Source organism: Chanodichthys erythropterus, chromosome 12 (assembly GCF_024489055.1).
Source record: "Chanodichthys erythropterus isolate Z2021 chromosome 12, ASM2448905v1, whole genome shotgun sequence".
Taxonomy (NCBI): Eukaryota; Metazoa; Chordata; class Actinopteri; order Cypriniformes; family Xenocyprididae; genus Chanodichthys; species Chanodichthys erythropterus.
Window position 1 is genome coordinate 19,555,629 of NC_090232.1, and position 14,641 is coordinate 19,570,269.

Here is a 14,641-nt window from a genome sequence, read left to right on the forward strand (position 1 = left end):
TTTTTCTAACACACTTGTGACAATACATTTCTCAACATTTAAGCCAACTAAAAACCTTTTAACCTTGCAAATGGATGAAAATAAAAGCATAAACACACTTACACACATGGGATCATTGCTCTCAATTTCCTGTTGGGACTGAAATAATCAAAGTCCTTCAGAAGATCTTTCCAAATCCCATCGTCATTGTTTGGTGACCTCCTTATTCAATCTAACACACACACTTCCCACTTTAAAAGATGGCCTGTACACACTCAGCAGCTCTCGGTTCCTGCCCTGAGTGTGTATAAAAATGGATGAATTTGTAAGTGAAAGAGAGAGAGAGAGCGAGAGAGAGAAGGAGATCGAGATGAGAAAGCTGTATTATTCATGCGAATCACTATTTTAATTTGAAGGACATTCAAAGAATGAGAAGAGGAGCACTCCCTAGAACATGACTACTTCATTTGCTGCAAACACATGCACTCGGTGTGGTTTGAGCAGCTGCTACACATCAAATCAAACATGGTTCTATAGCACTATAATAATCTGCATTTAATTTGTTTTATATTCAAACGGTTGTGAATGCGTACATGGACTCTCATTCAGGGAACTATGACATCAGGATGCAGCCACAAAACACTGCTTTTGTGTATAGAGCAATCAAACTCATAACACAAAGCAAGAGGCATCCTGCATGCTGTGTTTGTCGCCCTTTGATGATGAAAGCATCTGTCGGAGCATGTGTCCCACTGGCCCGTGTTTGATAATGAGTGAGTGTTGCAAATTACACTTTGACCCATGCTGTGACATTCAAAACATATACCAACAAACACAAACCCAGCTAACCATTTTATGTTATTAAACATTATTTCCATTACGTCCAGTTTTATTAGATGTTTTAAAAGGATAGTTCACCCAAAAAAGATCATTCTGTCATTATTTACTCACTCTTATGTTTTCCAAGTTCCAACCCTGTTTAACTTTCTTTCTTCTGCAGAACAGAAGAATGTCACCATTGACTTCCATTATATACCAAATAGACAGAATTGTCCACCCACTGAAAACTTACCATTAGACCAAAGCAAAAATATTACTTTAAGTGCAGATGTTACTTTACAGATGTTAAATTAAAATTAAAATTTTTGATAGACCCTTGCTTTGGTCTAATTGTATGTTTTTCAGTATGTGGTCAAATTTGGCTATTTGCTTGATAGAACTTTTTTTGATATACGCACCAAAGAACAGACTGGTTATTTTTTCTTTTTGAGCACATAAATATCTTTTTTGACTTCTATCATAAAAAAAAAAAAATTCTCAAAATATCTTCTTTTAAGTTCCACACAAGAAAGAAAGTCATACAGATTTGAGATTCAAATCCATTTAAGATTATTTTTCCTTTGTTATATGAATGTCACGAAAACACCATATACACATTATTTAAGCTACAAGTGTGACTCTGTTTAGCCGACCAAGAGTGGATTGGTGGTGTTACTGCAATCTATTTGAAAACAATCATTATTTTTGTAATTCCATTTGGTTATGTTAGTGGTGCCGAAATGACACACTTCTGCTTTAAGATACTAAGAGTGGAAAAACAAAACACCCCCATCAAAGCAAACAGACCAAACCAAAAAACCCAATCTGAAAAATACAGCTCCACCCTGCGTGTGAACTCTCACGAAATTCAGCACACCACCCACTGACAAATCAAGAGAACAGAGGGAACATCTTGACGGAAAACAGAATCTCACACGAATCTAAAATTGTCCAATTTATACAAAGAAATCCGCTAACACCAACACATGGCTATTCTCACAAGCTTCGCAAATTAACACTCTGATTGTCTTTCAGTGGCATCAGCAAAGGTTTATATTAAACTGAACTGTTATCTTGTATTTAAAGTCACACACTAGTATCAAATGTTCAACTATTAAAATAAGTCAACTGTTTCCTGCTGGTTAAAAAGCTAGTAAGTAAATTGCAAGTGTCTTCACATAATTCAACAAAATGCAGCAAAATCAAACCCAACGGGACAGTTCACCTAAAAATGCTAATTCTGTCATCATTTACGCACTCTCATGTTGTTCCAAAACTGTTTAACTTTCTTCTGTGGAACACAAAAGGAGATGTTGTGCACAATGTAAGGGACTGACAGCCTCAGTCACCGCTCACTTTTACTGCATCTCTTTTCCATAAAATGAAAGCGAACTAAGGCTGTCATCCTTTCTAACATCTCCTTTGGTGTTTCATCGAAGAAAGAAAGTCATACAGGTTTGAAACGACACAAGGGTAAGTAAATGATGACAGAATTTTCTTCTTTCTTTTTTTTTTTTTTTGTCTGAACATTCCCTTTAATGTGTCTCTTTTTGCTAAATGTAGATTTGGAATGGAAATGTTTTCAAGCGAACAAGTACACCTGATTTTTTTTTTTACTTCTGTCTGCTCATAAGTAATCCTCTGATGGAACATTAGAAAACCTGATTAATAATTCTAAATTTAAGTTCTGAGTTTGCCTGGGGGGGCCAAGCCTGGAATCAAACCTCTAATTTTATATCATAGAACAATTATATTAAGCTACACTAAACAGATTATGCAAAATCCTCCCAACAAAAAGGGTCCGATATGTTGGTTGTGACTTTAAAAGCCTTTGATTTTGATCGGACCTGGGTGAACTTGCCTATAAAGTAATCTGTTCATCATTCTTCCTGTCTCCGTTTTTTTCGATTCAAAGCAAGATATGAATGATGAATGCGCTGCAATCAGAGGAACACAGGGACTGATATTTTCCTACTAAAATGGGTCATCCACATGAGGTAAACTATCACTTAACATCTATGTCAGATGACTCCAGTTATTATTTAAGTAATCTATATTGACAAAAGGCAAACAATCCTGCATTATTGCTCATAGTACCATATATATGATGATCCAGCATGTACTGCAATTTTCATGACATCACGGTGACATGAATAGCAGATGTGTCTTTATTAGTCAATGAATCAAGGTCATATGATCTCTGAACTGATCTGAGGGTGTTTAGTTGCATGAATCGCTGTTGATGTTTTCCAGGCCGTTTATTTTGAAGATGCTCTACTCTTTTTCTTCTAGGTTATCTGATACCAACTCCTCTCCTGTTATAAACACACACATACATGCATTTATACACAGAAAAAGATAGTCCGCTGGCACTAAGTCGAACGAGGCGTTGACAATTTTGATGCTATGAATATATCCCAGTCATATATAATGTCATTTGCGACACAATGTCTCTATCCTGCCTGTTATAAACAAATTAAAGCTATCGCTTCGTAACGTCAAGAGCTGAAGGCAGCGACTTGTACACTCAAACACGCGCGCGCGCGCACCGACGCCCATTAAAACACCACGCACGACACACGGCAAAAAGCATCCTGTGTCCAAAGCCCCTCACTCACACTCACACACACACACACACACTCTCACACACGCGACATAATTCAGCTGTAGGATATGGAGAGTTTGCTGAGTGTAAACTACAGCATCTCACTGCCGCTGCCATTCAAACGTCCATCGGTTATTGATTTATTGGCCCTTAAGAAATAACGTCACCACGTTTAAAAGCATTGACTTACCGCATCTTACAAAGCACTGGAATAATAGTCAGCTCCGGATGTGCTCAACAGCATCGGGCTGTATGATCTCAGAATGCTCCTTAATTCCCGTGACAGTGTGTCCGTGTGTGAATAAAACACGCAGATGATGTTTTGAGCTTCTGTTCCCAGATGCGCCTTTATGAGGCTTGAAGCCTCCCGAAGACCCGCGGTGAGGATCAGTATATCGAGTATCCTTCGTCCCCCAAACCCAATGGATCTATGGTGGACACGGGGAATCAGAGCCCTATGTTGTATCCCGATCAGTGTTTTTTTTTTCTGGAATAAGAGGAAAATGCGCAGAGTGGGTCCAGCGACAGCACAATCCGCGAGATCAGCGCCAGTCCATCGCTAGATCGTCCACACGACCCGACAGCTAGAGAACGAGCACCGAGAGAAAATGACAAGCCAATTTGGAAGCAAAGTGATGCTTGATTCAAGGATGGAGGGTGGGAGGGAAAAGGAAAGAAAGGGAGGATAAGAGAGGGGCGGTGAATCTGGAGCTGGGATGACGGGAGGACTTGAGCACGCTCTGGTGGCCGAGAGCGCGCACAGCAGTGAAGGGTCGACCTTCCACCTGCGGGGTCATTGTCATTCAGCGAAATAGTTGCTTGTGCCTTTTTGTTTTTTTTCTTGAGCTTTTAAAAGCTTAAAAGTATGCATTTGAGTCATAATTTACATTCTGTCATCTTAAAATAAATTGTAAACTGCTGAGATACAGCAAAGTCTAAAAAAAGTAATGTTGTTGGCAACTTGGCATTTAGCCATTGTCTTGTGCTTGTTCGGGGTAATCATAAAATGTGTTTTTCACGAGTTCACACTTACAAATAAGTCAGACAGAATGAACGGAATGCATATTTCGAGGAGAGGGCTCCGAGCTCGGTTATTTGGCCCGAACGGTCCCATGAGTAGACTCCCCCGTATTTCAGGTTAGGAAAGTAGGTGAGTGTGAGGAGACGGGGTGGTGGAGGGATGCTGAAAAACTGTTGAGGAATATGGGTGAGTAGACTGTGTTTATATATAGGCCTCCACTTATGCTGATTGGGTAGATATATCGATTACTGTTTGTTGACAGCTGGCTGAAATGACATTATGATTTGATAGATTATTTGAACTTTGAACTTTGTTAATAAAACATCATTTAGAAACTAAATATAATGATGATAGTTGTACAAATATGCTTTTTTTAATAATCAGCCTAATGTACAAAATAATTAATTTAAATAAATAAATAATTTCATACTGAAAAATGTAAGATTCTTTTTTTAAAAAGAGAAACTATACAATCATTTGTTCTTGATTTGTTCTACAATAATCCTGAAAGGAGGATGGTTATTTATGGAATTTTTATTTATCCGTTCATATTTTTTAAATATATGGAATTTTTTTGACATCATTTTAATAAGGAGGAGCTGTAATGGTAACATGTTGATGCATAACCCGGTGACACAACTTAAAGTATTTTAAATAAAAGGATGTTATAAAATACTAAATTTGGCTTGTTTTTCCATACATATATACATATTGAAAACACAATCTACGTAGAGAATTTATAAAAAGAATAAAAAAAAATATATATATATATATCCTTATGTCAATATCAGTTTTGTCTTTTTAATAAATTATGCAAAAGTTATCACAAATCTGTTTTGTCTGTGTCATTATGTGGGTATGGAGTGTAGATTGATGTGGAAAAAAAATTAAAACATAGGCCAAAAATGTGGGGGGAAAAAATAAATAATAAGGGGATATACTTTCTGAATATTTTCATTGTTATTAAAGTCATCGTGATATATATGTTTCATAGAATGGTCTTGCAGTTATTTAATATTTATAATTAGTTCAAACCCAGTTCATTCTTTGATTTAAACGTATTGATATTGGCTTACATCGGTTTTAGTGAGGCCTAATATAAAAGAACGCATTGGTAAATTTTAATTTGTGGACATTGGCTACACTAATTAATGTCTCTCGTGAGCAGCAGCAATAAGAGCTCATGTCTGTGTTATTTCATTAAATGAGGGGGGAGAGGCCTGAACATCCATTTACATTAAACTCACGAGCATCAAAGGCGCATCGCGGACATGCGCGCTGACAGCCAGTTATCACTCTCACGCAAACCTTAGGCAGTCTAAATAATGTTGGATGGCTCTAACGCGACTTTCGATATTCGAAAATGTTTCAAACTGACCCCGGGCTTTTGATCATCGGATGAGACGTCTGCGAAAGCCGAGCGGCGGGGACCTGTTGATCTGAAGGTAAATGTGCAGACAAATCAGCATTTATTGATCTTTACGGCACAGAGAACGTAACGAATGAAGACTGATAGACAGCAAACGATAAAACATCCAAGAAACGCCATCGCACCTGTCAGTTACACCTGAACCATAACATGCTGATTTTACCTATTTTTAGATGTCGGGTTTATTTTAGTATAGGCTGTTGCTCTTGTTGCCCTTATCTATGACATGCTCTTTTAACGGACTTGTTTTAAAATCGCAATTATGCATTTTTGAGCTATTTGTACAATTGTATGATGAACTGATCACCTTATGTTTACATCTTTTTTACTTTTTTGTCCGCCATGAGGTTTACTAAATAGAGTAGCCTAATGAGAAAACACTAACGATTTTTTTGTGATATAGCTATTTGTGAGGTGTAAATCTATAATAACTTGAGAAATAATTACAGTCCTTATGCTTTTCTATGAGCCATCCGATTCAGACAACAATCGCATCTGTTGCTATGGTTACCTCCTCCCCAAAAATCAGGCGATTTTTGTTCGTTTAGTATAATAACTTTTGTGGCTACTGAAATGTTAACCTCTTTCGTTATTCTTTGACCTAATTTGTGCTCCTACACTCCACAAAACCCTATAATAATTTGCAACCTGAAAACATATGAAAATAATAAACAGCTTTAGGTAGCCTACACACTTGCCAGTTTATTTTGCTAAACGAAAAACAAAACAAATGAAATGCAGGATCGTTGTAGTACAGCTATAACTTTTCTGCGACCCCTTGGAAGTTTGCTGAGGCCACCTGGTTCAGAACTACTGCTGTATTTCCATATTTATTTCCATATTTACACATCTATCACACATCAATCAGCTTCACTGTGATTTAAAAATAACCCTTTGTTTTCCCTTAGTTACTATTGTTGTGCACAACACCGCCCACCGCCAGGCGCTTAAAGCCCTATCAGGTAGGTAGTAAGGACATCTGTCCCGGGTAATTACTGTCGTTCACAGTTTAAGTCCGTTTACAGCTGCTAAGCCTCCCCGGTAAGCGCATTACCGGAGCAGCGCAGCGCAAACACGAGCGCTCGCGCAGTACATGATGAGCGCGTGCCGACCGCGAGAACCTCCCGTAGAGGTGCGAGACTCCAACCCAGATTACATCAGCATGAATAACAGATTACAGCTGGCGTTATCAGAGCGATCAGTGAGATATGAAGTGAACAATTACAATTCATAAAGCCTGTCATCGGTTGCAAAGACAGACGCGAGCGATGCCAAATTGCGTAACTCTCACTTCCTGCCAAACGTCACAGGTAAGGACTGTCAGGTGTGCAATGTGCCAGTTCGTGATTAAGATGCTGCAATCCACCTAAGTCCCTCTTGAGAAGGATGAGAAAGTGACAAATCTGTTTTTTTTTTTTTGTTGATCTTGAATGTTCAAGAGTTTGATTGCCATTACGCCTGATGGTCCTGACATTAATTTGCTTCTGTTTTTGCAGATGTCAGAAAGAGAGTGGTAATTCAATACTCAAACAGTAGAAAAATGATGGGTATGTATGAAGTCTTAACACAATATTATTTTTAGCCATCATGTGTGTCATTCAGTTTGAGTGCATATGTATGAATATTACATGCAGCTTGTTGTACTCACTCTCATGTGGTGTACGAGCTGATGTCATTGCATGTGTCCGTGTCATTAATATATTTATTTGTATGTGTGCGTATAGACACACAGCGTGCTTTGCTGGCTGTGGAGCGTCTGCAGCGGAGGCTGAAGAAGAGGGGAGAACTGCCTGCTGAGGAAAAACTCAGTCTGCTCAAGAGTGTCTTACAGAGTCCTCTGTTCCATCAGATACTCATCATGCAAGAGACTGGACAACAGCATCAGCAACAACAGGTCAGGGAATATAACATCATCCCAGTGCATGACAAAAAATCAAGCATATATTGCGGCAACAGACGTTAAACTGTGGATTTTACCATCATATAGTTATTTTTTATAGAAAAAAATAAAGTAATAAATTATTAATAGTGTCTTTCATTACCATGGTAACTAATCCTTATACCAGATGTGAAGTGCATTGAACAAAAGTATATTTTAAGCTGATATTCAACTCCAGAAATATTACTTGAATTTGAATTTTACATGTAAGTACACTTTATAAAGCATTTATGGTTTAGAAAATGGACATCATTTCAGATATTCCCTGATGAAAACAGTGCTTTGATTCACAGCTTGTCTTTCTACATCATTCTCAGGCAGTTTTTTTTTTTTTCAGAAATTGGCTACTTTTAAGTTATTGCCATGGGCAAAAATGTTTTCCGCAAGTTGATTTTCATTCCCGTGCATTTTCGACAGTCCAACACCCCCAAAACACCCCTCAGACATACAAATCCAGTGGTTATTTCAGCCGCCCGATGGAGAAAATGTCATTAGGCTACTTTTGACTGGCCATTGGGCTACTTTTGTTGCACTGACCTGTCAACCCTGAGCTCGGGGTCTATTCTTTGTTGAAATAAAACAAGATACAAACCTGTCTTAAAGGGATATTTTGGGTTCATTACATGTCAAGCTCAATGGACCTCATTTTGTGGTGTAATGTTGTCCCTCCTTTTCTTTAAAAAAAAAAAAAAGAAGCAAACAACTGGGTTGCTGTGCGGCACTTACAGTGGTATAAAATAGGGCCAAAATACTCACTGTATCAACAGTACATCCAACGACAAAACAGAAACAATATACGTGTTTTTTCAATATCATGATTTTAGTGTGAAAAAAATGTGATTAACCTTTTCTGAGTAAAGATTTTTACAGCTTTGTTGTAATGACAACGAAACACCATCAACCATAAAAGTCAACTGATTCAAAACAAAAGATTTGTAAAGTGGTGTTTTGAAATCACCCATCTATAGATATTGTTGAATAAAGTCGTTATTTTGTTTTTTTGGCGCACAAAAATTATGCTTGTCGCTTCATGACATTAAGGTTGAACCACTGTAGTCACATGAACTGTTTTAAATATGAAAGTTTTAATTATCTTGCTGTCAATAGAGGCCTCACTGAGCCATCGGATTTTATCAAAAATATCTTATTTGTGTTCCGAAGACAAACGAAGGTTTCACTTTCATTATAAGTTCCATATTGCACCTTTTTTTTTAAATAAAATGAGGGACAAGTCAAAGTTATTTTTTGTGGTCATCAACGTTATGCCAGCAGATATGAGTGGGAGGCATGAGAGGTTATTCAAGGATAGGGTAAAGAGTCTGAAAAGTGGTCTGGGTTCACAGTATGTGAATTATGTGTGTGTCTGTGTCTCTAAGTGTGTTACTGTGCAAGGTAATGATGGGAAATATTCTTTTGAAAATGGCTTGTGTTAGCCCGTTTTCAAAGAGCAGCTCAGGTAATTTAGCTCCTTGGAAATCATCATAACAGTAGACACAATAGATGCTACATTCAGATTTATTTGGTACAACTACAATTGATTGTGTTCAAATCTTAGCAGGCCAAAATGAGAGAAGCAGCAGACGCCAGATGAGCAACTCCAATAAATGAAGCTCTAAACTGGCTGTTTGTCATGAAAAACTGCATGTTTATGGGTGCACTAATATGCCATGAGATGTAGCTACTTCAGCAAAACTATATATCAGATAATCCGTGTGCTTATTGTGGATTGGTCAGGCCACTTGCCATGGATAATCATAAGCTTTATATTAAAGTGTTTATATATGAGTCATCCTTTAATCAAGCTTATCACTTCCTGTCTTGCTGCATTCTTTGATGTAATAGGCTAGTTTTTTCAAGTAATGAGACTATTATATATAAAGGAAAATAGTTGAAATCAAACGACACATATATTTTTATTTCAAGCACTTTATAAGTTTTAATTATAATTGAGAAGGAATAAAACCAGAGTTTCCAGCTGTTATCCTGCTGTTGTGGCATATGGTCAACCATAAAAGACCTTTATTTTTGTACACTAGATTTTGTCATCCTTCTGAAATATCCATAGAAACTTTGTGACCTATGGTCTTCTGGGTTGCCAATTAATTCATTCAAGAATTCATTCATCAACTACATATCCTAAATTTGTGTATTTAGAGTATTTAGAGAGATGATTCTTTGAAAACAGCAGCAGGGACCAAACTGAGGTTGTATAAGCTACTTACCTGAGCTGACCACTTAATCTGTGCTGAAAGGAGAGAGAGGCAGGGGTCAGCAAGTCACACGTTACTGTAATGGTGGGGACTTTCCATTTACTTCTGTTGTTTTTGTACTGAGCTTAGGATTTTCTTTTCCCTAGCCCTAAACTTGACCTTTGCAGAAACCATTCTGCATTTTTACATTTTAATTAGGATTATTTATATGTTAAACCTGACCGTGACACACCAAATAGAAAGTGATAGATGCTCACAAACACCCTGCAGTCAGTGTAGTCAGCAACACAAATACATGTTCAGTAACTGTTTAAAACTCAGAAAAAAAAATCAAATCAATTTTAGCCATGGCTCTGATTTGCACACTACTAAATATTTGTGTGTTGCATCATTAAACTTGAAACACTGAAATGTAAACTAAATCTGTACGCAAACTACGGACCAGGTTGGAATAAACAGTTGGTTGGCGAACTGACTTAATTACAGCAATGAGCTAATGCTTTACCCGACAGACTTCAATCATTTAGACGTATTTTACAATGGTCACATTTACACTTGTTTATGTTTTAAGAAAGGACATTTTGTAAATAACTGAGCTTTTAGCGGTTCTACACATGAAACTGATCTAAACACTGCCTTTCAAAAGTCTCTCTATGCTCACCAGAACTGTATTTATTTGACCAAAAATACACTAAAAAAGATTATAGTAAATAAAATATTACAATTTTAAATTTTCAGTAGCCATTCCTCCTGTTTTTTGTGTCATAAGATCCTTCAAAAATCATTGTAATATCCTGATTTGGTGCTCAATTATCATTCTTGAAAACAGTTGTGCTGCTTATTTTATTGAAACTGTGATATGATTCTTTGATGAAAAGAAAGATGAAAAGAACAACATTTATTTGAAATAGAAATCTTTTGTAACATTATAAGTCTTTTCTGTCACTTTTGATCAATATAATGCAATGTTATTACCCCAAACCTTTTAATGGTACTCTATTTTTATATTTAATCACTTGTCATAATATATATATGTTTGTTATTTAAATATGTAAATACATTATTTTTATATTTCATGGTCATTTTTATAAAAATCAAGTTACCTTTATTATTTGTACTCATACTCATATTATTTGTACTTATTTGTAATTCATACATGTTTAGAACAACTAGAGAGTGAGTAAATAATGACATAATCTTCATTTTTGGGTGAACTATCCCTTTAATAGTGTGAATTTTCACATCCCAACTTACATCCCAGTAAAGCCTTGCAAACAGCTGGTGTAACCAGCCACCTACATCACTCTGGCTGTGTGTTTGTACAGGTTTCCCCCAGAACGCCACCTCCTCAGTCTATGAGTGATGATGCAGATGGTGTGAGCACGTCCCACCCCTCATGCAATCTCAGATACAGAGACTCTTACCTCTCTGCCCAGCGGCGCAATGACCGACTTCGATCCTCCAGTCATATGACTTTTGCCCCTTGCGACCCAGAGGACATTTCAGTGCTGCAGGCTATGGCCCAGGTATTGTACCACTAAAGACCATCATCCAGGAAACACAAGCCTTTAAAACCAACTGAGATACGTGTCCTGTAACATACTGATCATGCAAACTTTTATAAATACTATAATTTCAGTAGTACTATCTCCTAAAACTAACAGACTAAATCCATTCTTTCTTACCACGTCTCTCAGGGTCGGTCTGTGCTTAGTTTTGACCTAGAGAAGGGTGAAAGTGCTTTAGGCGTCACCATTATTGGCTTGGAGACTGAAGGCGGTGGAGATCATGGTATCTTCATACAGGAGATTCAGCCGGACTCTGTAGCACACAGGTATAAACTGACAAGCATGCGGTATTCAGTATAGCAAAACTTCATTGATTAGAATCACATTATTGATTTGAAACCATTCTTTACCAAATTCTCCTGTCTTAGTGATGGACGTCTCCATAAGGCTGATCAGATTCTAGCAGTGAACGGCAAACTGTTTGAATCCTCAGTAACACAGGAACAAGCTGTCCAAATTCTTCAGGAAGCTGCTTCTGTGGTAACCTTAACTGTAGCCAGGGAACCAACCCCATCATTCAGCCCCCCACAGATGAGCCACACTCTTCCCAAAAATCTCTCTGGCCTTGATAGACAATTCAGTGTAAGGCTTGTTTCTTAAACTTTATTATATCTCTTGAATTTCCCAGAATGTGTAAAATCTGATGAGCCTCATATTTTGCTTCATATCTTATATTGTATCTTAAACGTATGCCTTATAGCTGCCTCACTTTGACATGCAGCTTATCCACAGTCATTTGGTTACATTACCACAAGTGCAGGACATCTAACATTTTAAATGTTATCATTAGCTTTTTTTATGTGAGGTTGTTAGGACTGGTCTTTGCTGTGAAAGCAGAGTATCATGTGACTGTACTCCACTCAAAGATTTCCTGGTAATGGTGGGAGTCGATCTATTAAGATAAAATGCAGCCTTCACCAATTATAATACAGTAATGTTCAAAAGTTTTTAAAATATTTTTTAAATAAGTCTCTTATGCTCAGCAAGGCTGCATTTATCTGATCAAAAATACAGTAAAAACAGTCATGTTTTTAATATTATTATACTTTCAAATAACTTTTTTTATTTAAAAAAATATTTTTTTTATGTAATTGACATCTGTGACAGCAAAGCTAATTCCTCATCAGACATTGCTCCAGTCTTCAGTGTCACATGATCCTTCACAAAAGAATAGCATTAATTTGAAATGAAATTGTTTTGTAACAATGTAAAAGCCTGAAATTCTGAAGAAACCTGAGATTCAAAATGTAATTTACTTAACTTTAACAGAAAGTTTAAGGTTTTTAGGGGAAAAAATAAAGAAACTTGTCCAATGTCCAATTAGACAAATGTGTGTTGTCTTTAGCAGTAAGTTTAAAATATCTTGTATTTAACAATATTTGTATTTTACAATATTTTTATTTTACAATAATTACCAAAATAGTGGTTTGGTATTTCTATACATTTTTGCTGTTTCATGAAATGTTTTGTGTAATTGTTTTCACTGTTTAAATTTGCTTAAACGTCTCAGGTTAAAGCTGGTTCCCTGATAAGGGTAACAAGACACTGCGTCGTAGAGTTGATGCTTTGGGAACGCTCTGAAGCATGTGTGTTACACACAAAATTTCGATTGCCTACCGCAGCTAGGTTACGTCACAGGCTCGCCAGCAGAATATATATAATGGCACCTAGAAAGAACGTCATCAGCTTCACTTGTCTGCTGGCATGCTGTTCCCATTCTTAGGGAACCATGGTTACAGCCATAACATGGCATTCTCTTTCGAAGTGGAACTCAAAACTGCGTCATGGAGTTGATACTATGTGAACGAAATAACCACTACACCATACTGTCCAAATGCCTGCTCACTGTGCTGTGAAATCACCAGCGAGCTAAGCTGTAGCCATAGATTGGCATACAGCGTACCTGGGGCCAGTTTCACCAGCTGGACATAAAAAAGTTGGGTGTAAGTTTTACGCTGGACTTAGTTACGTCCAGCTTTCTGATTAATATTTACACCTCTTGCACCATCTAAAACTACGACTAGGCACAGGTACGCTTAGCATAGATGATGCACGTACACGCTGGCATGTTCTAAAGCACTGTTAGTTGAGACGCCGTTCGCGTTACTATGGTTATCGATTTGAATATATTGGCTCCAACGAATAGATGAAAAATGACTGCTGAGCCGAAAAATAAATTACTCAGATTGTGAAACAAGAAATTATTGAGCTATTCCGTAACTATATGCAACCTGCTGAAACAAAACCTTTCAATTAATTATCTGTCTCCATATATATCTAGGGGATTGGTGCGGTCTCTCATTACTCTTTTACACTGGAAAGCCCACTGATCGTGTAGCCTGTATAGCAGACGTGCCATCGTCTCATCTTTTGTTTATCTTTATTTTCACTATGAAAACAAGTCAAGACTTCTCACTTTACACCTACCTTTGACTAGGCGTAAGATTTAGTCTCAGACGTGCGCTACGCCCAGATGGTGCAACATGTGTTAATTCTACGCAGGACTTAAAACGCATTTTACGTAAAGCTTACGACCGGGTGTACGTCTAGCTGGTGCAACCGGCCCCTAGTGACCAAGAACTAACAGCCTGAAGCAACATCTGCAGCTCAATACCTACCCATATTATATGATCTATATGACCCAGGGGCAGAACTGACTAGGTAGATTGCAGCCTCACTGCATCTGCCAACCAAAGAGGAGGGACAGACTAGAGGACTGCCACCCAGACCCTTAGTCATTAGTTCCAGATGGACAACCTACTCCCAGGGAGCAAATTATTAAGCAGCCCATCTTAAAGGGTTAGTTGAATTAAAATTCTGTCATTTATTACTTACCCTCATGCCTTTCCACACCAATAAGACCTTCGTTAATCTTCAGAACGCAAATTAAGATATTTTAGTTAAAATCCGATGGCTCCGTGAGGCCTTCATAGGGAGCAATGACACTTCCTCTCTCAAGATCCATAAAGATACTAAAAACATATTTAAATCAGTTCATGTGAGTACAGTGGTTCAATATTAATATTATAAAATGACGAGAATATTTTTGGTGCACCAAATAACGACTTATT

At 37.4% G+C, this 14,641-nt stretch overlaps 2 protein-coding genes across 4 annotated transcripts in view; one reads left to right on the plus strand and one right to left on the minus strand.

The window, feature by feature from the left end:
- adgrl3.1 (adhesion G protein-coupled receptor L3.1) overlaps positions 1-3,984 on the minus strand; it is a 136,591-nt gene extending 132,607 nt beyond the window's left edge. For all 3 annotated transcript variants that reach the window (XM_067402990.1, XM_067402989.1, XM_067402988.1), the window contains exon 1: positions 3,594-3,984. The gene's annotated coding sequence lies outside the window, so the exon portion shown is untranslated. The remainder of the gene's footprint in view (positions 1-3,593) is intronic.
- A 135-nt stretch (positions 3,985-4,119) lies between these two features.
- The window catches only part of si:dkey-92j12.5 (multiple PDZ domain protein), a 49,683-nt gene continuing 39,161 nt past the window's right edge, over positions 4,120-14,641 (plus strand). The window contains exons 1-6 of the mRNA XM_067404072.1: positions 4,120-4,195; positions 6,762-6,815; positions 7,578-7,747; positions 11,328-11,528; positions 11,700-11,836; positions 11,939-12,092. Of these exons, the coding sequence (XP_067260173.1) occupies positions 4,120-4,195; positions 6,762-6,815; positions 7,578-7,747; positions 11,328-11,528; positions 11,700-11,836; positions 11,939-12,092 (792 nt within the window). The remainder of the gene's footprint in view (positions 4,196-6,761; positions 6,816-7,577; positions 7,748-11,327; positions 11,529-11,699; positions 11,837-11,938; positions 12,093-14,641) is intronic.